We start from the raw sequence: 25,972 nt of genomic DNA on the forward strand, positions 1-25,972 counted from the left end.
GGGGATACAGGGAGGTATAGGGGGATACAGGGAGGTATAGGGGGGATACAGGGAGGTATAGGGGGGATACAGGGAGGTATAGGGGGGATACAGGGAGGTATAGGGGGGATACAGGGAGGTATAGGGGGGGGTGGTACAGGGGGGATACAGGGAGGTATAGGGGGGATACAGGGAGGTATAGGGGGGATACAGGGAGGTATAGGGGGGGGTGGTACAGGGGGGATACAGGGAGGTATAGGGGGGATACAGGGAGGTATAGGGGGGATACAGGGAGGTATAGGTGGGATACAGGGAGGTATAGGTGGGATACAGGGAGGTATAGGTGGGATACAGGGAGGTACAGGGGGGATACAGGGAGGTATAGGGGGATACAGGGAGGTATAGGTGGGATACAGGGAGGTATAGGGGGATACAGGGAGGTATAGGGGGATACAGGGAGGTATAGGGGGATACAGGGAGGTATAGGGGGGGATACAGGCAGGATACAGGGAGGTATAGGTGGGATACAGGGAGGTACAGGGGGGATACAGGGAGGTATAGGGGGGGATACAGGCAGGATACAGGGAGGTATAGGTGGGATATAGGGAGATATGAGCCGATAGGTACATCTGTCACACACAGTTCCCTCACCAACACAATCCTCACGCTACACTCACACTGCGCATGCTCGGACACTGGTTTATATGTGAAGTGGGCGGAACCCTAATAGAATATTCATGACGACTCTCCGCAGCAGCCAATCAGTAAAGAGGCATCTTTCCGATAAACAGCGAGGGTTGCCGCCCCACGTGATGACGTCACACGGCCGCGCCGCCTCATGCAAATATACGGCGTGCAGCGTGCTGACGTAGGCGCCCCTGCGGGTCCCGATTGCTGCAGCCGCTTGTCAGTGTGACGAAGATTGGCACCGGGTAAGCTGTCAGTCACAGCGCCCGCCCGCCGGCCCGCGCCGCTCCCCCGGCCTCCCCGCCGCCCTCCCGCCCCGCACACCACGTGCACACCCCGCAGCCTCCGCCCGCAGCCCCACTCTGCCGTTATGCGCGCCCCCGGCCTCCCACGGCGCTATCTCTGCGCGTCCCCGGGCCCTCCCCCTCCCTGTGCGCGGTCCTGGACACGCCCTCCTAACCGGCGCACGCGCTTTTCTCTCGTGGCCGCGCCTGCCTCACACAGCCAATAGACTTAGACGGCTCAGGCGCCCAGCCAATCAGATGGCCCGCGCGCGGCTGTTGCCGGGGCTTCCGTTGCTTGCAGGGAGGTGTCGCAAGTAGGGGCGGAGCTCCAAGGGGAGGGTTTACCGTAGAAATGGAAGGAGGGGGAACCGTGAGAAGGGGTGTGGCTTTATAGTGCACTCTAATAATATCTCCCCCAGTGCTCCCCGGTAATATCTCCCCCAGTACTGTGTGCTCCCTGATAATAACCCCCCCAGTACTGTGTGCTCCCTGATAATAACCCCCCAGTACTGTGTGCTCCCCGGTAATATCTCCCCCAGTACTGTGTGCTCCCCGGTAATATCTCCCCCAGTGCTCCCCGGTAATATCTCCCCCAGTACTGTGTGCTCCCTGATAATAACCCCCCCAGTACTGTGTGCTCCCTGATAATAACCCCCCCAGTACTGTGTGCTCCCTGATAATAACCCCCCCAGTACTGTGTGCTCCCCGGTAATATCTCCCCCAGTACTGTGTGCTCCCTGATAATAACCCCCCCAGTACTGTGTGCTCCCTGATAATAACCCCCCAGTACTGTGTGCACCCTGATAATATCTCCCCCAGTACTGTGTGCACCCTGATAATATCTCCCCCAGTACTGTGTGCTCCCTGATAATATCTCCCCCAGTACTGTGTGCTCCCTGATAATAACCCCCCCAGTACTGTGTGCTCCCTAATAATAACCCCCCAGTACTGTGTGCTCCCTGATAATATCACCCCCAGTACTGTGTGCTCCCTGATAATAACTCCTCCAGTACTGTGTGCTCCCTGATAATAACCCCTCCAGTACTGTGTGCTCCCTGATAATAAGCCCACCAGTACTGTGTGCTCCCTGATAATAACTCCTCCAGTACTGTGTGCTCCCTGATAATAACTCCCCCAGTACTGTGTGCTCCCTGATAATAACCCCCCCAGTACTGTGTGCTCCCTGATAATAACCCCCCCAGTACTGTGTGCTCCCTGATAATAACTCCCCCAGTACTGTGTGCTCCCTGATAATAACTCCCCCAGTACTGTGTGCTCCCTGATAATAACCCCCCCCCAGTACTGTGTGCTCCCTGATAATAACCCCCCAGTACTGTGTGCTCCCTGATAATAACCCCCCCAGTACTGTGTGCTCCCTGATAATAACCCCACCAATACTGTGTGCTCCCTGATAATAACTCCTCCAGTACTGTGTGCTCCCTGATAACTCCCCCAGTACTGTGTGCTCCCTGATAACTCCCCCAGTACTGTGTGCTCCCTGATAACTCCCCCAGTACTGTGTGCTCCCTGATAATAACCCCACCAGTACTGTGTGCTCCCTGATAATAACCCCACCAGTACTGTGTGCTCCCTGATAATACCTCCCCCCAGTACTGTGTGCTCCCTGATAATATCTCCCCCAGTACTGTGTGCTCCCTGATAATATCTCCCCCAGTACTGTGTGCTCCCTGATAATATCTCCCCCAGTACTGTGTGCTCCCTGATAATATCTCCCCCAGTACTGTGTGCTCCCTGATAATATCTCCCCCACTACTGTGTGCACCCTGATAATATCACCCCAGTACTGTGTGCAGCCTGATAATTTCTCCCCCCTGTACTGTGTGCACCCTGATAATTTCTCCCCCAGTACTGTGTGCACCCTGATAATTTCTCCCCCAGTACTGTGTGCACCCTGATAATATCTCCCCCAGTACCGTGTGCTCCCTGATAATTTCTCCCCCCAGTTCTGTGTGTTCCCTGATAATTTCTCCCCCCAGTACTCTGTGCACCCTGATAATATCTCCCCCCCAGTACTGTGTGCTCCCTGATAATATATTTCCCCAGTACTGTGTGCTCTCTGATAATATCCCCCCCTATACTGTGAGCACCCTGACATCTCCCCTCAGTACTGTGTGCTCCCTGATAATACGTCCCCCCCAGAGTTCCCTGATAATGTCTCCCCCCAGTACTGTGTGCAACATCAGAATATTTCCCCCAAGTACTGTGTGCTCCCTGACGATATGTCCCCCCAGTACTGTGTGCTCCCTGACGATATCTCCCCCCAGTACTGTGTGCTCCCTGACGATATCTCCCCCCAGTACTGTGTGCTCCCTGACGATATCTCCCCCCAGTACTGTGTGCTCCCTGATGATATCTCCCCCCAGTACTGTGTGCTCCCTGATGATATCTCCCCCCAGTACTGTGTGCACCCTGATAATATCTCCTCCCAGTACTGTGTGCCCCCTGTTAATATCTCCCCCCCCCCGTACTGTGTGCTCCCTGATAGTATTTCCCCCCCCCCCCTATGTTTTCTGATATCTCCCCCCGGTACTGTGTGCACCCTGATAATATATCCCCCCAGTACTGTGTGCAGCCTAATAATACCCCCCCCCGGTACTGTGTGCTCCTTAATAATATTCCCTCAGTACTGTGTGCTCCCCGATAATATGTCACCCCAGTGTTCCGGGATAATATCTCCCCCAGTACAGTGTGCACCCTAATAATTCCCCCCCAGTGTTCCCTGATAATATCTCTCCCCAGTACTGTGTGCACCCTGATAATATCTCCCCCCAGTTCTGTGTGCACCTGATAATATCTCCCCCCTAGTGCTGTGTGCACCCTGACAATATCTCCCCCCAGTACTGTGGGCTCCCTAATAATATCTCCCCCAGCACTGTGTGCTCCCTGATAATATCTCCCCCCAGCACTGTGTGCTCACTGAATATGTCTCCCCCAGTACTGTGTGCTCCCTGAATATGTCTCCCCCCAGTACTGTGTGCTCCCTGATAAAATTTCCCTCCAATGTTCCCTGATGTCTCCCCCCAGTACTGTGTAATTCCTGATAAAATCTTCCCCCGTACTTTGTGCACCTTTATAATATCTTCCCTCCCAGTACTGTTGCACCCTGATAATATCTCCACCAGTACTGTATATACCATGATAATATCTCCCCCAGTACTGTGTGCACCCTGATAATATCTCCCCCAGTACTGTGTGCACCCTGATAATATCTCCACCAGTACTATGTGCACCCTGATAATATCTCCCCCAGTACTGTGTGCACCCTGATAATATCTCCCCCAGTACTGTGTGCTCCCTGATAATATCTACCCCAGTACTGTGCTCCCTTATAATCTCCCCCCCCCAGTACTGTGTGCTCCCTGATAATATCTCCCCCAGTACTGTGTGCTCCCTGATAATATCTCCCCCAGTACTGTGTGCTCCCTGATATATTCTCCCCCCAGTACTGTGAGCTCCCTGATATATTCTCCCCCCAGTACTGTGAGCTCCCTGATATATTCTCCCCCAGTACTGTGTGCTCCCTGATATATTCTCCCCCAAGTACTGTGTGCTCCCTGATAATATCTCCCCTAGTACTGTGTGTTCCCGATATATTCTCCCTCGGTACTGTGTGCTCCCTGATAATATCTCCCCCAGTACTGTGTGCTCCCTGATAATATCTCCCCCCAGTACTGTGTGCACCCTGATAATATCTCCCCCAGTACTGTGTGCTCCCTGATAATATCTCCCCCAGTACTGTGTGCTCCCTGATAATATCTCCCTTCAGTACTTTGTGCACCCTGATAATATCCCCCCAGTACTGTGTGTTCCCTGATAATATCCCCAAGTACTGTGTGCATCCTGATAATACCTACCCCCAGTACTGTGCTCCCTTATAATATCCCCTCAGTGCTGTGTGCACCCTCATAATATCTACCCCAGTACTGTGCGCCCTTCTAATAATTCTCCAGTACTGTGTGCTCCCTGACAATATCTCCCACCAGTACTGTGTGCTCCCTGATAATATTCCCTCAGTACTGTGTGCACCCTGATAATATCTCCCCCAGTACTGTGTGCTCCCTGATAATATCTCCCCCCAGTACTGTGTGCACCCTGATAATATCTCCCCCAGTACTGTGTGCTCCCTGATAATATCTCATTCCAGTACTGTGTGCACCCAGATAATCCCCACAGTACTGTGTGCATCCTGATAATCTCTCCCTCAGGTACTGTGTGCTCCCTGATAATATCTCCCCCAGTATTGTGTGCTCCCTAATAATATCTCCCCCAGTACTGTATGTACCCGGATAATATCTCCCCCACTACTGTGTGCCCCCTGATAATATCTCCCCCAGTACTGTGTGCTCCCTGATAATATATCCCCCCAGTACTGTGTGCACCCTGATAATATCTCCCACAGTACTGTGTGCACCCTGATAATATCTCCCCCAGTACTGTGTGCACCTTGATAATATCTCCCCCAGTACTGTGTGCACCCTGATAATATCTCCCCCAGTACTGTGTGCACCCTGATAATATCCCCCCAGTACTGTGTGCACCCTGATAATATCCCCCCAGTACTGTGTGCTCCCTGATAATATTTCCCCTAGTACTGTGTGCTCCCTTATAATATCTCATTCCAGTACTGTGTGCACCCAGATAATGCCCACAGTACTGTGTGCATCCTGATAATCTCTCCCTCAGGTACTGTGTGCATCCTGATAATCTCTCCCTCAGGTACTGTGTGCTCCCTGATAATATCTCCCCCAGTACTGTGTGCTCCCTGATAATATCTCCCCCAGTATTGTGTGCTCCCTAATAATATCTCCCCCAGTACTGTGTGTACCTGGATAATATCTCCCCCACTACTGTGTGCCCCCTGATAATATCTCCCCCAGTACTGTGTGCTCCCTGATAATATCTCCCCCAGTACTGTGTGCTCCCTGATAATATCTCCCCCAGTACTGTGTGCTCCCTGATAATATCTCCCCCACTACTGTGTGCACCCTGATAATATCTCCCCCAGTACTGTGTGCTCCCTGATAATATCTCCCCCAGTACTGTGTGTTCCCAATATATTCTCCCTCAGTACTGTGTGCACCCTGATAATATCTCCCCCAGTACTGTGTGCTCCCTGATAATATCCCACTACTACTATGTGCTCCCTGATAATATCACCCTCAGTACTGTGTGCTCCCTGATAATATCACCCCCAGTACTGTGTGCTCCCTGATAATATCACCCACAGTACTGTGTGCTCCCTGATAATATCTCCCCCAGTACTGTGTGCTCCCTGATAATATCCCACTACTACTATGTGCTCCCTGATAATATCACCCCCAGTACTGTGTGCTCCCTGATAATATCTCCCCCAGTACTGTGTGCTCCCTGATAATATCTCCCCCAGTACTGTGTGCTCCCTGATAATATCTCCCCCAGTACTGTGTGCTCCCTGATAATATCACCCCCAGTACTGTGTGCTCCCTGATAATATCTCCCCCAGTACTGTGTGCTCCCTGATAATATCTCCCCCACTACTGTGTGCACCCTGATAATATCTCCCCCAGTACTGTGTGCTCCCTGATAATATCTCCCCCAGTACTGTGTGTTCCCAATATATTCTCCCTCAGTACTGTGTGCACCCTGATAATATCTCCCCCAGTACTGTGTGCACCCTGATAATATCTCCCCCAGTACTGTTTGCTCCCTGATAATATCTCCCCCAGTATTGTGTGCTCCCTAATAATATCTCCCCCAGTACTGTGTGCTCCCTGATAATATCTCCCCCAGTACTGTTTGCTCCCTGATAATATCTCCCCCAGTACTGTTTGCTCCCTGATAATATCTCCCCCAGTATTGTGTGCTCCCTAATAATATCTCCACCAGTACTGTGTGCTCCCTGATAATATCTCCCCCAGTACTGTTTGCTCCCTGATAATATCACCCCCAGTACTGTGTGCACCCTGATAATATCACCCCCAGTACTGTGTGCTCCCTGATAATAACTTTCCCCAGTACTGTGTGCTCCCTGATAATATCTCCCCCAGTACTGTGTGCTCCCTGATAATATCCCACTACTACTATGTGCTCCCTGATAATATCACCCCCAGTACTGTGTGCTCCCTGATAATATCTCCCCCAGTACTGTGTGCTCCCTGATAATATCACCCCCAGTTCTGTGTGCTCCCTGATAATATCCCACTACTACTATGTGCTCCCTGATAATATCACCCTCAGTACTGTGTGCTCCCTGATAATATCACCCCCAGTACTGTGTGCTCCCTGATAATATCACCCCCAGTACTGTGTGCTCCCTGATAATATCTCCCCCAGTACTGTGTGCTCCCTGATAATATCCCACTACTACTATGTGCTCCCTGATAATATCACCCCCAGTACTGTGTGCTCTCTGATAATATCTCCCCCAGTACTGTGTGCTCCCTGATAATATCTCCCCCAGTACTGTGTGCTCCCTGATAATATCTCCCCCAGTACTGTGTGCTCCCTGATAATACCTACCCCCAGTACTGTGTGCTCCCGGTAACATGGCTGTCCTTGTGTTTCCGCAGGTCTGTGTATTGAGTTTTGCTGCTGTGAGATGAGGGTAACAGTCGGGGCAGTATGATGTCCACAGAGCAGATGGGCATGGAGCCCTACCAGGACGAGTCGCAGGTAAGTACTGGAGCTAGCGGGACTGCAGGCTCTGCGGGAGTTGGTGTGATGCTCTGCAGGCTCTGTGGGGGGGTTGGTGTGATGCTCTGCAGGGGGTGGTGTGATGCTTTGCAGGCTCTGTGGGGGGGGGGGTGATGCTCTGCAGGCTCTGTGGGGGGTGATGCTCTCCAGGCTCTGTTGGGTGTGATGCTCTGCAGGCTCTGTTGGGTGTGATGCTCTACAGGCTCTGTTGGGTGTGATGCTCTGCAGGCTCTGTTGGGTGTGATGCTCTGCAGGCTCTGTTGGGTGTGATGCTCTGCAGGCTCTGTTGGGTGTGATGCTCTGCAGGCTCTGTTGGGTGTGATGCTCTGCAGGCTCTGTTGGGTGTGATGCTCTGCAGGCTCTGTTGGGTGTGATGCTCTGTTGGGTGTGATGCTCTGCAGGCTCTGTTGGGTGTGATGCTCTGCAGGCTCTGTTGGGTGTGATGCTCTGCAGGCTCTGTGGGGGGGTTGGTGTGATGCTCTGCAGGGGGTGGTGTGATGCTTTGCAGGCTCTGTGGGGGGTGGTGTGATGCTCTGCAGGTTCTGTGGGGTGTGATGCTCTCCAGGCTCTGTTGGGTGTGATGCTCTCCAGGCTCTGTTGGGTGTGATGCTCTCCAGGCTCTGTTGGGTGTGATGCTCTCCAGGCTCTGTTGGGTGTGATGCTCTCCAGGCTCTGTTGGGTGTGATGCTCTCCAGGCTCTGTTGGGTGTGATGCTCTCCAGGCTCTGATGCTCTGCAGGCTCTGTTGGGTGTGATGCTCTGCAGGCTCTGTTGGGTGTGATGCTCTGCAGGCTCTGTTGGGTGTGATGCTGTACAGGCTCTGTTGGTTGTGATGCTCTGTTGGGTGTGATGCTTTGCAGGCTCTGTGGGGGGTGGTGTGATGCTCTGCAGGCTCTGTGGGGGGTGATGCTCTCCAGGCTCTGTTGGGTGTGATGCTCTGCAGGCTCTGTTGGGTGTGATGCTCTGCAGGCTCTGTTGGGTGTGATGCTCTGCAGGCTCTGTTGGGTGTGATGCTCTGCAGGCTCTGTTGGGTGTGATGCTCTGCAGGCTCTGTTGGGTGTGATGCTCTGCAGGCTCTGTTGGGTGTGATGCTCTTCAGGCTCTGTGCGGGGGGTGTGATGCTCTGTGCGGGGGGCGTGATGCTCTGCAGGCTCTGTGCTGGGGGGTGTGATGCTCTGCAGGCTCTGTGCTGGGGGGTGTGATGCTCTGTTGGGTGTGATGCTCTTCAGGCTCTGTGCGGGGGGTGTGATGCTCTGTGCTGGGGGGCGTGATGCTCTGCAGGCTCTGTGCTGGGGGGTGTGATGCTCTGCAGGCTCTGTGCTGGGGGGTGTGATGCTCTGCAGGCTCTGTGCTGGGGGGTGTGATGCTCTGTTGGGTGTGATGCTCTGCGGCTCAGGCCTCTTTCTCTATTATAGATTCAGGTGATGCAGTGTAAGACGGAGCAGGATGCGGGGAGCGCGGAGCAGACGTCTCAGAGCCCGGGGGCCGGGGACAGCCCCATGGAGAAGGACAAGCAGTCCATATACAGGTGAGGGAGGGGCCATGTACAGGTGGGGGAGGGGCCTATGTACAGGTGGGGGGCCTATGTACAGGTGGGGGAGGGGCCATGTACAGGTGAGAAAGGGGCCATGTACAGGTGGGGGAGGGGCCATGTACAGGTGGGGGAGGGGCCTATGTACAGGTGGGGGAGGGGCCTATGTACAGGTGGGGGAGGGGCCTATGTACAGGTGAGGGAGGGGCCGGGCATATACAGGTGAGGGAGGGGCCGGGCATATACAGGTGAGGGAGGAGCCGGGCATATACAGGTGAGGGAGGGGCGGTCATATACAGGTGAGGGAGGGGCGGTCATATACAGGTGAGGGAGGGGCGGGACATATACAGGTGAGGGAGGGGCGGGACATATACAGGAGAGGGAGGGGCGGGGCGTATACAGGAGAGGGAGGGGCGGGGCGTATACAGGAGAGGGAGGGGCGGGGCGTATACAGGAGAGGGAGGGGCGGGGCGTATACAGGTGAGGGCGGGGCGGGGCGTGTACAGGTGAGGGCGGGGCGGGGCATGTACAGGTGAGGGAGGGGCGGGGCATGTACTGGTAAGGGAGGGGCCCTGTCCAGGTGAGGGAGAGGCGGGGCATGTACTGGTGAGGGAGGGCGGGGCATGTACAGGTGAGGGAGGGGCCCTGTACAGGTGAGGGAGGGGCGGGGCATGTACAGGTGAGGGAGGGGCGGGGCATGTACAGGTGAGGGAGGGGCGGAGCATATACAGGTGAGGGAGGGGCAGTCCATGTACAGGTGAGGGAGGGGCGGGGCATATACAGGTGAGGGAGGGGCGGTCCATGTACAGGTGAGGGAGGGGCGGTCCATGTACTGGTGAGGGAGGGGCGGTCCATGTACTGGTGAGGGAGGGGCGGGGCATGTACTGGTGAGGGAGGGGCGGGGCATGTACTGGTGAGGGAGGGGCGGGGCATCTACTGGTGAGGGAGGGACGGGGCATGTACTGGTGAGGGAGAGGCGGGGCATGTACTGGTGAGGGAGAGGCGGGGCATGTACTGGTGAGGGAGGGGCGGGGCATGTACTAGGGAGGGGCGGGGCATGTACAGGTGAGGGAGGGGCGGTCCATGTACAGGTGAGGGAGGGGCGGGGCATGTACAGGTGAGGGAGGGGCGGGGCATGTACAGGTGAGGGAGGGGCGGGGCATGTACAGGTGAGGGAGGGGCGGGGCATGTACTGGTGAGGGAGGGGCGGGGCATGTACTGGTGAGGGAGGGGCGGGGCATGTACAGGTGAGGGAGGGGCGGGGCATGTACAGGTGAGGGAGGGGCGGGGCATGTACTGGTGAGGGAGGGGCGGGGCATGTAGTAGGGAGGGGCGGGGCATGTACAGGTGAGGGAGGGGCGGGGCATGTACAGGTGAGGGAGGGGTGGGGCATAAGACATGGCACCTATAGGCGCTCTTCTTCTCCGGCACCCAGGCACCCGCTCTTCCCGCTTCTTGCTCTTCTCTTTGAGAAGTGTGAAGGCTGCACCCAGGGGTCCGAGACCACCACGTCCGCCAGCTTCGACCTGGACATCGAGAGCTTTGTGAGGAGACAGCACAAGGAGGGCAAAGACTTCTTCTCAGAAGACCCCGAGACCGACAGCCTGGTGCGTAGCCCTCATGAGATTGGGGAGGGGTCTGATGAGAATGGGGAGGGGTCTGATGAGAATGGGGAGGGGTCTGATGAGAATGGGGAGGGGTCTGATGAGAATGGAGAGGGGTCTGATGAGAATGGGGAGGGGTCTGATGAGAATGGGGAGGGGTCTGATGAGAATGGGGAGGGGTCTGATGAGAATGGGGAGGGGTCTGATGAGAATGGGGAGGGGTCTGATGAGAATGGGGAGGGGTCTGATGAGAATGGGGAGGGGTCTGATGAGAATGGGGAGGGGTCTGATGAGAATGGGGAGGGGTCTGATGAGAATGGGGTGGGGTCTGATGAGAATGGGGTGGGGTCTGATGAGAATGGGGAGGGGTCTGATGAGAATGGGGAGGGGGTCTGATGAGAATGGGGAGGGGTCTGATGAGAATGGGGAGGGGTCTGATGAGAATGGGGAGGGGTCTGATGAGAATGGGGAGGGGTCTGATGAGAATGGGGAGGGGTCTGATGAGAATGGGGAGGGGTCTGATGAGAATGGAGAGGGGGTCTGATGAGAATGGGGAGGGGTCTGATGAGAATGGGGAGGGGTCTGATGAGAATGGGGAGGGGTCTGATGAGAATGGGGAGGGGTCTGATGAGAATGGGGAGGGGTCTGATGAGAATAGGGAGGGGGTCTGATGAGAATGGGGAGGGGTCTGATGAGAATGGGGAGGGGTCTGATGAGAATGGGGAGGGGTCTGATGAGAATGGAGAGGGGTCTGATGAGAATGGAAAGGGGTCTGATGAGAATGGGGAGGGGTCTGATGAGAATGGGGAGGGGTCTGATGAGAATGGAGAGGGGGTCTGATGAGAATGGAGAGGGGGTCTGATGAGAATGGAGAGGGGGTCTGATGAGAATGGGGAGGGGTCTGATGAGAATGGGGAGGGGTCTGATGAGAATGGGGAGGGGTCTGATGAGAATGGGGAGGGGTCTGATGAGAATGGGGAGGGGTCTGATGAGAATGGAGAGGGGGTCTGATGAGAATGGAGAGGGGGTCTGATGAGAATGGGGTGGGGTCTGATGAGAATGGGGTGGGGTCTGATGAGAATGGGGAGGGGTCTGATGAGAATGGGGAGGGGTCTGATGAGAATGGGGAGGGGTCTGATGAGAATGGGGAAAGGGTCTGATGAGAATGGGGAGGGGTCTGATGAGAATGGAGAGGGGGTCTGATGAGAATGGGGAGGGGTCTGATGAAATGGGGAGGGGTCTGATGAGAATGGGGAGGGGTCTGATGAGAATGGGGAGGGGTCTGATGAGAATGGGGTGGGGTCTGATGAGAATGGGGTGGGGTCTGATGAGAATGGGGAGGGGTCTGATGAGAATGGGGAGGGGTCTGATGAGAATGGGGAGGGGTCTGATGAGAATGGGGAAAGGGTCTGATGAGAATGGGGAGGGGTCTGATGAGAATGGAGAGGGGGTCTGATGAGAATGGAGAGGGGGTCTGATGAGAATGGGGAGGGGTCTGATGAGAATGGGGAGGGGTCTGATGAGAATGGGGGGAGGGGTCTGATGAGAATGGGTGAGGGGTCTGATGGTTAGGGGAGGGGTCTGATGGTTAGGGGTGGGGTTCTGATGTCTTGGGGGTGGGGTCCTGATGGCTGGCGGTGGGGTCCTGATGGCTCGGGGTGGGGTCCTGATGGCTCGGGGTGGGGTCCTGATGGCTCGGGGTGGGGTCCTGATGGCTCGGGGTGGGGTCCTGATGGTTGGGGGTGGGGTCTGATGGTTGGGCTCCGCCCTCATTGCTCTGTGTGCTCTGCAGATGGTGAAGGCCATCCAGGTGCTGAGGATCCACCTCCTGGGGTCTGATGGTTGGGGGTGGGGTCCTGATGGTTTGGGGTGGTGTCTGATGGTTTGGGGTGGGGTCTTGATGGTTTGGGGTGGGGTCTTGATGGTTTGGGGTGGGGTCTTGATGGTTTGGGGTGGGGTCTGATGGTTTGGGGTGGGGTCTTGATGGTTTGGGGTGGGGTCTGATGGTTTGGGGTGGGGTCTTGATGGTTTGGGGTGGGGTCTTGATGGTTTGGGGTGGGGTCTAGATGGTTTGGGGTGGGGTCTTGATGGTTTGGGGTGGGGTCTTGATGGTTTGGGGTGGGGTCTTGATGGTTTGGGGTGGGGTCTTGATGGTTTGGGGTGGGGTCTAGATGGTTGGGGGTGGGGTCTAGATGGGTTGGGGTGGGGTCTTGATGGTTGGGGTGGGGTCTTGATGGTTGGGGGGGGGTCTTGATGGTTGGGGTGGGGTCTTGATGGTTGGGTCTGATGGTTGGGGGTGGGGTCTGATGGTTGGGGGTGGGGTCTGATGGTTGGGGGTGGGGTCTTGATGGTTTGGGGTGGGGTCTTGATGGTTTGGGGTGGGGTCTTGATGGTTGGGGTGGGGTCCTGATGGTTTGTAGTGGGGTCTGATGGTTGGGCTCCGCCCTCATTGCTCTGTGTGCTCTGCAGATGGTGAAGGCCATCCAGGTGCTGAGGATCCACCTCCTGGGGTCTGATGGTTTGGGGTGGGGTCTGATGGTTGGGGGTGGGGTCTGATGGTTGGGCTCCGCCCTCATTGCTCTGTGTGCTCTGCAGATGGTGAAGGCCATCCAGGTGCTGAGGATCCACCTCCTGGGGTCCTGATGGTTTGGGGTGGGGTCCTGATGGTTGGGGGTGGGGTCTAGATGGTTTGGGGTGGGGTCTTGATGGTTGGGGGTGGGGTCTTGATGGTTGGGGGTGGGGTCTGATGGTTTGGGGTGGGGTCTGATGGTTGGGCTCTGCCCTCATTGCTCTGTGTGCTCTGCAGATGGTGAAGGCCATCCAGGTGCTGAGGATCCACCTCCTGGGGTCTGATGGTTTGGGGTGGGGTCTTGATGGTTTGGGGTGGGGTCTTGATGGTTGGGGTGGGGTTCTGATGGTTTGGGGTGGGGTTCTGATGGTTTGGGGTGGGGTTCTGATGGTTTGGGGTGGGGTCTGATGGTTAGGGGTGGGGTCTTGATGGTTAGGGGTGGGGTCCTGATGGTTGGGGGTGGGGTCTGATGGTTGGGCTCCGCCCTCATTGCTCTGTGTGCTCTGCAGATGGTGAAGGCCATCCAGGTGCTGAGGATCCACCTCCTGGGGTCTGATGGTTGGGGGTGGGGTCCTGAGGGTTTGGGGTGGGGTCTGATGGTTTGGGGTGGGGTCTTGATGGTTTGGGGTGGGGTCTTGATGGTTGGGGGTGGGGTCTTGATGGTTGGGGGTGGGGTCTTGATGGTTGGGGGTGGGGTCTTGATGGTTGGGGGTGGGGTCTGATGGTTGGGGGTGGGGTCTGATGGTTGGGGGTGGGGTCTGATGGTTGGGGGTGGGGTCTTGATGGTTAGGGGTGGGGTCTTGATGGTTAGGGGTGGGGTCTTGATGGTTGGGGGTGGGGTCTGATGGTTGGGGGTGGGGTCTGATTGTTGGGGCTCCGCCCTCATTGCTCTGTGTGCTCTGCAGATGGTGAAGGCCATCCAGGTGCTGAGGATCCACCTCCTGGGGTCTGATGATTGGGGTGGGGTCTGATGGTTGGGGCTCCGCCCTCATTGCTCTGTGTGCTCTGCAGATGGTGAAGGCCATCCAGGTGCTGAGGATCCACCTCCTGGGGTCTGATGGTTGGGGGTGGGGTCTGATGGTTGGGGGTGGGGTCTGATGGTTGGGGGTGGGGTCTGATGGTTGGGGTGGGGTCTGATGGTTGGGGCTCCGCCCTCATTGCTCTGTGTGCTCTGCAGATGGTGAAGGCCATCCAGGTGCTGAGGATCCACCTCCTGGGGTCTGATGGTTGGGGGTGGGGTCTGATGGTTGGGGCTCCGCCCTCATTGCTCTGTGTGCTCTGCAGATGGTGAAGGCCATCCAGGTGCTGAGGATCCACCTCCTGGGGTCTGATGGTTGGGGGTGGGGTCTGATGGTTGGGGGTGGGGTCTGATGGTTGGGCTCCGCCCTCATTGCTCTGTGTGCTCTGCAGATGGTGAAGGCCATCCAGGTGCTGAGGATCCACCTCCTGGGGTCTGATGGTTGGGGGTGGGGTCTGATGGTTGGGCTCCGCCCTCATTGCTCTGTGTGCTCTGCAGATGGTGAAGGCCATCCAGGTGCTGAGGATCCACCTCCTGGGGTCTGATGGTTGGGGGTGGGGTCTGATGGTTGGGCTCCGCCCTCATTGCTCTGTGTGCTCTGCAGATGGTGAAGGCCATCCAGGTGCTGAGGATCCACCTCCTGGGGTCTGATGGTTGGGGGTGGGGTCTGATGGTTGGGGGTGGGGTCTGATGGTTTGGGGTGGGGTCTGATGGTTGGGGGTGGGGTCTGATGGTTAGGGGTGGGGTCCTGATGGTTGGGGGTGGGGTCTGATGGTTGGGCTCCGCCCTCATTGCTCTGTGTGCTCTGCAGATGGTGAAGGCCATCCAGGTGCTGAGGATCCACCTCCTGGGGTCTGATGGTTGGGGGTGGGGTCCTGAGGGTTTGGGGTGGGGTCTGATGGTTTGGGGTGGGGTCTTGATGGTTTGGGGTGGGGTCTTGATGGTTGGGGGTGGGGTCTTGATGGTTGGGGGTGGGGTCTTGATGGTTGGGGGTGGGGTCTGATGGTTGGGGGTGGGGTCTGATGGTTGGGGGTGGGGTCTGATGGTTGGGGGTGGGGTCTTGATGGTTAGGGGTGGGGTCTTGATGGTTAGGGGTGGGGTCTTGATGGTTGGGGGTGGGGTCTGATGGTTGGGGGTGGGGTCTGATTGTTGGGGCTCCGCCCTCATTGCTCTGTGTGCTCTGCAGATGGTGAAGGCCATCCAGGTGCTGAGGATCCACCTCCTGGGGTCTGATGATTGGGGTGGGGTCTGATGGTTGGGGCTCCGCCCTCATTGCTCTGTGTGCTCTGCAGATGGTGAAGGCCATCCAGGTGCTGAGGATCCACCTCCTGGGGTCTGATGGTTGGGGGTGGGGTCTGATGGTTGGGGGTGGGGTCTGATGGTTGGGGGTGGGGTCTGATGGTTGGGGTGGGGTCTGATGGTTGGGGCTCCGCCCTCATTGCTCTGTGTGCTCTGCAGATGGTGAAGGCCATCCAGGTGCTGAGGATCCACCTCCTGGGGTCTGATGGTTGGGGGTGGGGTCTGATGGTTGGGGCTCCGCCCTCATTGCTCTGTGTGCTCTGCAGATGGTGAAGGCCATCCAGGTGCTGAGGATCCACCTCCTGGGGTCTGATGGTTGGGGGTGGGGTCTGATGGTTGGGGGTGGGGTCTGATGGTTGGGCTCCGCCCTCATTGCTCTGTGTGCTCTGCAGATGGTGAAGGCCATCCAGGTGCTGAGGATCCACCTCCTGGGGTCTGATGGTTGGGGGTGGGGTCTGATGGTTGGGCTCCGCCCTCATTGCTCTGTGTGCTCTGCAGATGGTGAAGGCCATCCAGGTGCTGAGGATCCACCTCCTGGGGTCTGATGGTTGGGGGTGGGGTCTGATGGTTGGGCTCCGCCCTCATTGCTCTGTGTGCTCTGCAGATGGTGAAGGCCATCCAGGTGCTGAGGATCCACCTCCTGGGGTCTGATGGTTGGGGTGGGGTCTGATGGTTGGGGGTGGGGTCTGATGGTTTGGGGTGGGGTCTGATGGTTGGGGGTGGGGTCTGATGGTTTGGGGTGGGGTCTGATGGTTGGGCTCCGCCCTCATTGCTCTGTGTGCTCTGCAGATGGTGAAGGCCATCCAGGTGCTGAGGATCCACCTCCTGGGGTCTGATGGTTGGGGGTGGGGTCTGATGGTTGGGGGTGGGGTCTGATGGTTGGGGCTCCGCCCTCATTGCTCTGTGTGCTCTGAAGATGGTGAAGGCCATCCAGGTGCTGAGGATCCACCTCCTGGGGTCCTGATGGTTGGGGGTGGGGTCCTGATGGTTGGGGTGGGGTCTGATGGTTTGGGGTGGGGTCTGATGGTTGGGCTCCGCCCTCATTGCTCTGTGTGCTCTGCAGATGGTGAAGGCCATCCAGGTGCTGAGGATCCACCTCCTGGGGTCTGATGGTTGGGGGTGGGGTCTGATGGTTGGGGGTGGGGTCTGATGGTTGGGGCTCCGCCCTCATTGCTCTGTGTGCTCTGAAGATGGTGAAGGCCATCCAGGTGCTGAGGATCCACCTCCTGGGGTCTGATGGTTGGGGGTGGGGTCCTGATGGTTGGGGTGGGGTCTTGATGGTTGGGGGTGGGGTCTGATGGTTGGGGCTCCGCCCTGATTGCTCTGTGTGCTCTGCAGATGGTGAAGGCCATCCAGGTGCTGAGGATCCACCTCCTGGGGTCTGATGGTTGGGGGTGGGGTCTGATGGTTGGGGGTGGGGTCTGATGGTTGGGGCTCCGCCCTCATTGCTCTGTGTGCTCTGAAGATGGTGAAGGCCATCCAGGTGCTGAGGATCCACCTCCTGGGGTCTGATGGTTGGGGGTGGGGTCCTGATGGTTGGGGTGGGGTCTTGATGGTTGGGGGTGGGGTCTGATGGTTGGGGCTCCGCCCTGATTGCTCTGTGTGCTCTGCAGATGGTGAAGGCCATCCAGGTGCTGAGGATCCACCTCCTGGAGCTGGAGAAGGTCAATGAGTTGTGTAAGGATTTCTGCAGCCGCTACATCTCCTGCCTGAAGACCAAGATGAACAGCGAGACCCTCCTGAGCGGGGACCCCGGGGGCCCGTACTCCCCAGTGCAGGTAAGTGATCACCGGACGATACACTGTACACCCTGTACATAATCACCGGACGATACACTGTACACCCTGTACATAATCACCGGACGATACACTGTACACCCTGTACATAATCACCGGACGATACACTGTACACCCTGTACATAATCACCGGACAATACACTGTACACCCTGTACATAATCACCGGACGATACACACGATACTAGGACATTGCCCCCGAGCACAGCAGATAATCTACACCATGTACCGGGACCCTGCCCCCGAGCACAGCAGATAATCTACACCATGTACCAGGACCCTGCCCCCGAGCACAGCAGCCAATCTACACCATGTACCGGGACACTGCCCCCGAGCACAGCAGCCAATCTACACCATGTACCAGGACACTGCCCCCGAGCACAGCAGCCAATCTACACCATGTACCAGGACACTGCCCCCGAGCACAGCAGATAATCTACACCATGTACCAGGACACTGCCCCCGAGCACAGCAGATAATCTACACCATGTACCAGGACACTGCCCCCGAGCACAGCAGATAATCTACACCATGTACCAGGACACTGCCCCCGAGCACAGCAGATAATCTACACCATGTACCAGGACCCTGTCCCCGAGCACAGCAGCCAATCTACACCATGTACCAGGACCCTGCCCCCGAGCACAGCAGATTATCTACACCATGTACCAGGACACTGCCCCCGAGCACAGCAGATAATCTACACCATGTACCAGGACACTGCCCCCGAGCACAGCAGATAATCTACACCATGTACCAGGACACTGCCCCCCGAGCACAGCAGATAATCTACACCATGTACCAGGACACTGCCCCCGAGCACAGCAGATAATCTACACCATGTACCAGGACACTGCCCCCGAGCACAGCAGATAATCTACACCATGTACCAGGACCCTGTCCCCGAGCACAGCAGCCAATCTACACCATGTACCAGGACCCTGCCCCCGAGCACAGCAGCCAATCTACACCATGTACTGGGACACTGCCCCCGAGCACAGCAGCCAATCTACACCATGTACTGGGACACTGCCCCCGAGCACAGCAGCCAATCTACACCATGTACTGGGACACTGCCCCCGAGCACAGCAGCCAATCTACACCATGTACCAGGACACTGCCCCCGAGCACAGCAGCCAATCTACACCATGTACCAGGACACTGCCCCCGAGCACAGCAGCCAATCTACACCATGTACCGGGACACTGCCCCCGAGCACAGCAGCCAATCTACACCATGTACCGGGACACTGCCCCCGAGCACAGCAGCCAATCTACACCATGTACCAGGACACTGCCCCCGAGCTCAGCAGCCAATCTACACCATGTACCAGGACACTGCCCCCGAGCACAGCAGATAATCTACACCATGTACCGGGGTCACAGTCCAGACCTGTTAGAAATGCTGACACCTTGTAGTCGGGAGCAGAATCCTCCGGAATGATGGGACCCATATCAGCAGGACCACCAGTTACTGCTGTGCGGGGGTCCTGCGGGTCACGGGGGGCACTAACTTTTCCTCCTCCCTTTGTGTTCCTGTAGAGTGGGATAAGCGGCGCCCTCAGCCCTCAGGGGATCGTCGTCCCGGCCTCGGCGCTGCAGCAGGGAAATGTCGCTGTGGCCACCGTGTCAGGTACCGAATCCAGAACCCCCCCCCCCCGCCCCTCCCCCCGGATTATTATATACCCCTAATGCCCCAATGTCTCACCAGCAGGTGGCACCGTCTACCAGCCCGTGACTGTAGTCACCCCACAGGGGCAGGTTGTGGCACAAGCCTTATCTCCTGGTACCATCCGCATCCAGAACTCGCAGGTGAGAAGTCTGACCCTCTATCTGCCCCCTCTCCCCGGTATCTGCCCCTTTCCCCCCGGTATCTGCCCCTTTCCCCCCGGTATCTGCCCCTTTCCCCCCGGTATCTGCCCCTTTCCCCCCGGTATCTGCCCCTTTCCCCCCGGTATCAACCCTACCCCAGTATCTGCCCCTCCTCCTTACACTTACCTCTCCCCCAGTATCTGCCCCTCCTCCTGGCACTTGCTCCTCCCCCGGTGTCTGCCCCTCCTCCTGGCACTTACCCCTCCCACAGTATCTTCCCCTCCCCCGGTGTCTGCCCCTCCTCCTGGCACTTACCCCTCCCCCGGTGTCTGCCCCTCCTCCTGGCACTTACCCCTCCCCCGGTGTCTGCCCCTCCTCCTGGCAATTGCCCCTCCCCCTGACACTTGCCCCTCCCCCGGTGTCTGCCCCTCCTCCTGGCACTTACCCTCCCCTGGTGTCTGCCCCTCCCCCTGGCACTTACCCCTCCCCCTGGCACTTACCCCTCCCCCGGTGTCTGCCCCTCCTCCTGGCACATGCCCCTCCCCCTGGCACTTACCCCTCCCCCGGTGTCTTGCAGCTCCAGTTGCAGCTCAGTCAGGATCTCGGCCTCTTACACGCGGATGACGGGTCTGGTAAGAATAAGCGCGGGGTCCTCCCCAAGCAGGCCACCAACGTCATGAGGTCCTGGCTCTTCCAGCACATCGGGGTAAGTCTCTGGGGCAATGGCCACTTACAGTATCGGGACCGGTCATAGAGGAGCCACTTACCTGATCTCTCTCTGCAGCATCCGTACCCGACAGAAGACGAGAAGAAACAGATCGCAGCTCAGACAAACCTCACCCTGCTGCAGGTCAACAACTGGTGAGTCCCCAGCGCTCCCCTTCCCCCCTCCCTCCTGGTCACTGGACGCAGCGCTCGCCCTCCCCCCTCCCTCCTGGTCACTGGACGCAGCGCTCGCCCTCCCGCCTAATCACTGGACGCAGCGCTCGCCCTCCCGCCTAATCACTGGACACCGCGCTCGCCCTCCCCCCTCCCTCCTAATCACTGGACACAGCGCTCTTCCTCCCTCCTAATCACTGGACGCAGCGCTCGCCCTCCCTCCTAATCACTGGACACAGCGCTCTTCCTCCCTCCTAATCAATGGACACCGCGCTCGCCCTCCCCCCTCCCTCCTGGTCACTGGACACAGCGCTCTTCCTCCCTCCTAATCACTGGACGCAGCGCTCGCCCTCCCTCCTAATCACTGGACACAGCGCTCTTCCTCCCTCCTAATCACTGGACACCACGCTCGCCCTCCCCCCTCCCTCCTGGTCACTGGACGCAGCGCTCGCCCTCCTCCCTCCCTCCTGGTCACTGGACGCAGCGCTCGCCCTCCCGCCTAATCACTGGACACCGCGCTCGCCCTCCCTCCTGGTCACTGGACACCGCGCTCGCCCTCCCTCCTAATCACTGGACACAGCGCTCTTCCTCCCTCCTAGTCACTGGACGCAGCCCCGCCCTCCCTCCTAGTCACTGGACGCAGCGGTCGCCCTCCCTCTCCTAATCACTGGACGCAGCGCTCGCCCTCCCCTTTCTAGTGGTTGGACGCAGAGCTTGGCCTCCTCTTTCTAGTTGTTGGACGCAGAGCTTGGCCTCCCCTTTCTAGTGGTTGGACGCAGAGCTTGGCCTCCCCTTTCTAGTGGTTGGACGCAGAGCTTGGCCTCCTCTTTCTAGTTGTTGGACGCAGAGCTTGGCCTCCTCTTTCTAGTTGTTGGACGCAGAGCTTGGCCTCCCCTTTCTAGTGGTTGGACGCAGAGCTTGACCTCCCCTTTCTACTTGTTGGATGCAGAGCTCGGCCTCCCCTTTCTAGTTGTTGGACGCAGAGCTTGGCCTCCTCTTTCTAGTTGTTGGACGCAGAGCTTGGCCTCCTCTTTCTAGTTGTTGGACGCAGAGCTTGGCCTCCTCTTTCTAGTTGTTGGACGCAGAGCTTGGCCTCCCCTTTCTAGTTGTTGGACGCAGAGCTTGGCCTCCCCTTTCTAGTTGTTGGACGCAGAGCTTGGCCTCCCCTTTCTAGTTGTTGGACGCAGAGCTTGACCTCCTCTTTCTAGTTGTTGGACGCAGAGCTTGGCCTCCCCTTTCTAGTTGTTGGACGCAGAGCTTGGCCTCCTCTTTCTAGTTGTTGGACGCAGAGCTTGACCTCCCCTTTCTAGTTGTTGGACGCAGAGCTTGGCCTCCTCTTTCTAGTTGTTGGACGCAGAGCTTGACCTCCCCTTTCTAGTTGTTGGACGCAGAGCTTGGCCTCCCCTTTCTTGTTGTTGGACGCAGAGCTTGACCTCCTCTTTCTAGTTGTTGGACGCAGAGCTTGGCCTCCCCTTTCTAGTTGTTGGACGCAGAGCTTGGCCTCCCCTTTCTAGTTGTTGGACGCAGAGCTTGGCCTCCTCTTTCTAGTTGTTGGACGCAGAGCTTGGCCTCCCCTTTCTTGTTGTTGGATGCAGAGCTTGACCTCCTCTTTCTAGTTGTTGGACGCAGAGCTTGGCCTCCCCTTTCTAGTTGTTGGACGCAGAGCTTGACCTCCCCCTTCTAGTTGTTGGACGCAGAACTTGGCCTCCTCTTTCTAGTTGTTGGACGCAGAGCTTGGCCTCCCCTTTATAGTTGTTGGACGCAGAGCTTGACCTCCTCTTTCTAGTTGTTGGACGCAGAGCTTGGCCTCCCCTTTCTAGTTGTTGGACGCAGAGCTTGACCTCCCCTTTCTAGTTGTTGTACGCAGAGCTTGGCCTCCTCTTTCTTGTTGTTGGATGCAGAGCTTGACCTCCTCTTTCTAGTTGTTGGACGCAGAGCTTGGCCTCCTCTTTCTAGTTGTTGGACGCAGAGCTTGGCCTCCCCTTTCTAGTTGTTGGACGCAGAGCTTGACCTCCCCTTTCTAGTTGTTGTACGCAGAGCTTGGCCTCCTCTTTCTTGTTGTTGGATGCAGAGCTTGACCTCCTCTTTCTAGTTGTTGGACGCAGAGCTTGGCCTCCTCTTTCTAGTTGTTGGACGCAGAGCTTGACCTCCCCTTTCTAGTTGTTGTACGCAGAGCTTGGCCTCCCCTGTCTAGTTGTTGTACGCAGAGCTTGGCCTCCTCTTTGGATGTGCAGTTTGATCTCCTGTTTCTAGTCGTTGGACACGGCGCTTGCCCTACCTCTTCTATGTCATCTTGCTGTATTCTGAATTTGTGTTATTTCTTGGCTGGCACCCGATCATGTGACTCCTCCTATAGTGTTGTAAAGAAGTGCTGTGTGTCTTGGGTTTTGTGGCCTGAGCTGTAGTTTTCTGTTTGTACCATTAAGGGTTTCGTTTAATTTTGTTCTAGTGGGGTCACCGTGTAGGATCCAGTGTAATTCTGCTTCCAGAGTTGTTCTTTGTGTGTGGAGGTGGTTCTGATGATCTGCCTCACCCTCTCCTCATGTGTCTTTCATGTATTTGTAGGTTTATAAATGCCCGGCGCAGGATCCTTCAGCCCATGTTGGATTCAAGCACAACTGACACCCCGAAAGCCAAAAAGAAGAGTGGGCAGAGCCGCCCCGTGCAGAGGTTCTGGCCGGATTCTATTGCTGGGGGCACTCCGCATCAAGGAGGAGAAATGGGCATATCTGACGGTGAGACTTTTATATTTCTTCTCTGCATCCACAGGTGGGGCGTCACTGAGCACTCTGCACCCATTATGCTCATTAGTTTCCCTACGTTCTCATCCTGCCCTCTTCTCTCGACCCCTGCCGGACATGCCCTGGCCTCTCTCCTCCTCTACACCCGACTGAACACGCCCTGCCCTCTTTCCTCCTCTACACCCGGCTGAACACGCCCTGCCCTCTTTCCTCCTCTACACCCGGCTGAACACGCCCTGCCCTCTCTCCTTCTCTCCACCCCTGCCGGACACGCCCTCTCCACTCCTACCAGACACGCCCTCTCTCCTCCTCTCCACCCCTACCAGACACGCCCTGCCCTCTCTCCTCCTCTACACCCGGCTGAACACGCCCTGCCCTCTCTCCTCCTCTCCACCCCTACCAGACACGCCCTCTCTCCTCCTCTCCACCCCTACCAGACACGCCCTGCCCTCTCTCCTCCTCTACACCCGGCTGAACACGCCCTGCCCTCTCTCCTCCTCTCCACCCCTGCCGGACACACCCTGCCCTCTCCCCTCCTCTCCACCCCTGCCGGACACGCCCTGCCCTCTCCCCTCCTCTCCACCCCTGCCGGACACACCCTGCCCTCTCCCCTCCTCTCCACCCGGCCGGACACACCCTGCCCTCTCCACCCGGCCAGACTCGTCCTGCCCTCTCCCCTCCTCTCCACCACTGCCGGACACACCCTGCCCTCTCTCCTCCTCTCCACCTGGCCGGACACGCCCTGCCCTCTCTCCTCCTCTCCACCTGGCCGGACACGCCCTGCCCTCTCCCTGCCTCTACACCCTGCCGGACTCGCCCTGCCCTCTCTCCTCCTCTCCACCTGGCCGGACACACCCTGCTCTCTCCCCTCCTCTACACCCGGCTGAACACGCCCTCTCCTCTCTCCTCCTCTCCACCCGGCCGGACACGCCCCACCCTCTAGTTACTCTCTTGTCGTGTTTGGAGCCACGTGCCACATATGATGATGACATGAAGCCTTTTGTTCACACTGTGATTTTCCTGACCATCAGGTGGCGATGTTTCCCTTTCAGCCACGGGTGGACTGGGAGCAGACAGCCTGCAGTCACTGACATCAGATGGCGCCACGCTGGCGGTGCAGCAGGTCATGCTCGGAGGTCAGAGTGATGACGACTCTCTGGACACGGACCAGGAGGACGCAGATACAGGACTGAGTGCGGGGGAGCTGCGGGGTCTAGTGCTGAGCGGTGCAGGACTCCAGTGAGCAGGACACATGGGCCACGCACAGGACACGTCTGACCCAAACTATTTTATCTTCACTTGCGACAAAATATTTGCACCTTAAGAATACAAAAACCTGTCGCTTCCAAGGATTTCACTGCCGAACAACCCCGTCCCCCGTGCCAAATCCCCAGCGGGCGATGAGCGAGGAGCCACTGAGGGTTGTGCAGCATGCGGCGTCCAACACTCCTGGTACTGACATTTCTACACTTCCGGCTGTAGGATCCGTGGACACGGAGCGTGTCATCCTCCTCGCAGGGAACGCGTCTCCTCAGCCTCGCGCCTGGTGGCAAATTCATGAAATGTTGATTTTACTCCTTAAATAGAACTGTATTTTTGTAGAGTTGTGAAAGAATAAACCTTGGAAAACTCTGGAGCTGGTGGTGGTGCTGCTGCTGCAGGTGGTGCTGGTGCTGCTGCTGCAGGTGGTGCTGGTGCTGCTGCTGCAGGTGGTGCTGGTGGGATCTCTGTGTTTCAGTGTCATTGGGGTCACACCACACGTCATCACAAATTGCTGCTGATTGAGTGATGAACACACGGGAGGAGCCACATGTTATAGAAGGAGGTTCTGATACGTGTAGTTCCTCTGCCATGTAGCTGTAGGAGAGGTCCAGCTCCTTCTGCAGGAAACATTCCCCAAACCTTGACTCTTCCTCCACCACCTCTCACTGACTTCCTTACACACTTGGGTCACACTTACTAAGGGCCCTGCATCCATTTTCTGTTGGACTTTGCAGGTTCTTTCTAGTGTAAACTCCTTTCTCAGGTACAAGAAGTGGCGCACAGGACCCTTTAGTGGCGCAGCTTCACTGGGCATCATGTGACACAAATTAGGGGGTGGGACCGTGCCCCCAGCCCACGATCACGGTAAGGTTCAGATTACATATGCTAACCTGTTACTTGCCTGTGACTTGGGGAATGGTGATACTGTGACTGTAGACAGCTGGGATTGGAGGGTAAATATGTATAGCCACCTGGTGTTCTGCGCGGGGTCTGAATTGTTAGACACTTCTGTGTGAAATTGAAACAAGTGCCTTGGCTGCTGTGTAAGCGCATCGCTGAGCCAGAACAGAAAGGGAGGGGCAGGACGTTCGAAGGCCAGACAAGATACTGAAAGGAATTGAGCGAGAGATAGACCGCAGTGAAGATCAGACATAGGGCCCGTTAGAATAAGGAGAAAAAAAGGATGGATGTCTGCACATCAGACATAGGCCGCCAGAATAGGACGGAAGTCTGGACATCAGACATAGGCCGCCAGAATAGGAGAATAGGACGGAAGTCTGGACATCAGACATAGGCCGCCAGAATAGCAGAATACGACGGAAGTCTGGACATCAAACATAGGCCGCCAGAATAGCAGAATACGACGGATGTCTAGACATCAGACATAGGCCGCCAGAATAGGAGAATAGGACGGAAGTCTGGACATCAGACATAGGCCGCCAGAATAGCAGAATACGACGGATGTCTAGACATCAGACATAGGCCGCCAGAATAGGAGAATAGGACGGAAGTCTGGACATCAGACATAGGCCGCCAGAATAGCAGAATACGACGGAAGTCTGGACATCAGACATAGGCCGCCAGAATAGCAGAATACGACGGATGTCTAGACATCAGACATAGGCCGCCAGAATAGGAGAACGGGTAAAGAACGGGTGTCAGGGGATTTTGACAGGAATTAGGATAAATGGGAGATTGTTAAGCGGGGACCTTCTGATAAACCTCTAACCGACACGCAGTGAGCTAAGTCTCTGTAACTGGTGATCGGTGAGCTTGAAGGTCAGCCCTTAAGCCGTAAGCAGCTGCACTGTTAAGGGTCTC

The 25,972-nt window shown here is 57.0% G+C and overlaps 1 protein-coding gene across 3 annotated transcripts; it reads left to right on the top strand.

Annotated features, from left to right (window-relative positions):
* The first annotated feature begins 787 nt into the window (after positions 1-787).
* On the top strand, positions 788-24,524 carry PKNOX1 (PBX/knotted 1 homeobox 1). 3 transcript variants are annotated; one of them, XM_072139057.1, is made up of 11 exons: positions 788-911; positions 7,520-7,622; positions 9,058-9,170; positions 10,609-10,780; positions 17,277-17,441; positions 18,999-19,089; positions 19,168-19,268; positions 19,846-19,974; positions 20,053-20,129; positions 22,713-22,882; positions 23,920-24,524. In XM_072139057.1, the coding sequence occupies exons 2-11, from the start codon at positions 7,572-7,574 to the stop codon at positions 24,129-24,131; spliced, it is 1,281 nt and encodes a 426-aa protein (XP_071995158.1). In that variant the 5' UTR covers positions 788-911; positions 7,520-7,571; the 3' UTR covers positions 24,132-24,524. The 3 variants fall into 3 exon arrangements, with proteins under 3 accessions (XP_071995158.1, XP_071995160.1, XP_071995159.1); XM_072139059.1 differs by having other exon boundaries at positions 23,941-24,524; XM_072139058.1 differs by having other exon boundaries at positions 19,171-19,268.
* Positions 24,525-25,972: the final 1,448 nt, after the last annotated feature.

This window comes from Engystomops pustulosus, chromosome 2 (genome assembly GCF_040894005.1).
Source record: "Engystomops pustulosus chromosome 2, aEngPut4.maternal, whole genome shotgun sequence".
NCBI classification, from domain to species: Eukaryota; Metazoa; Chordata; class Amphibia; order Anura; family Leptodactylidae; genus Engystomops; species Engystomops pustulosus.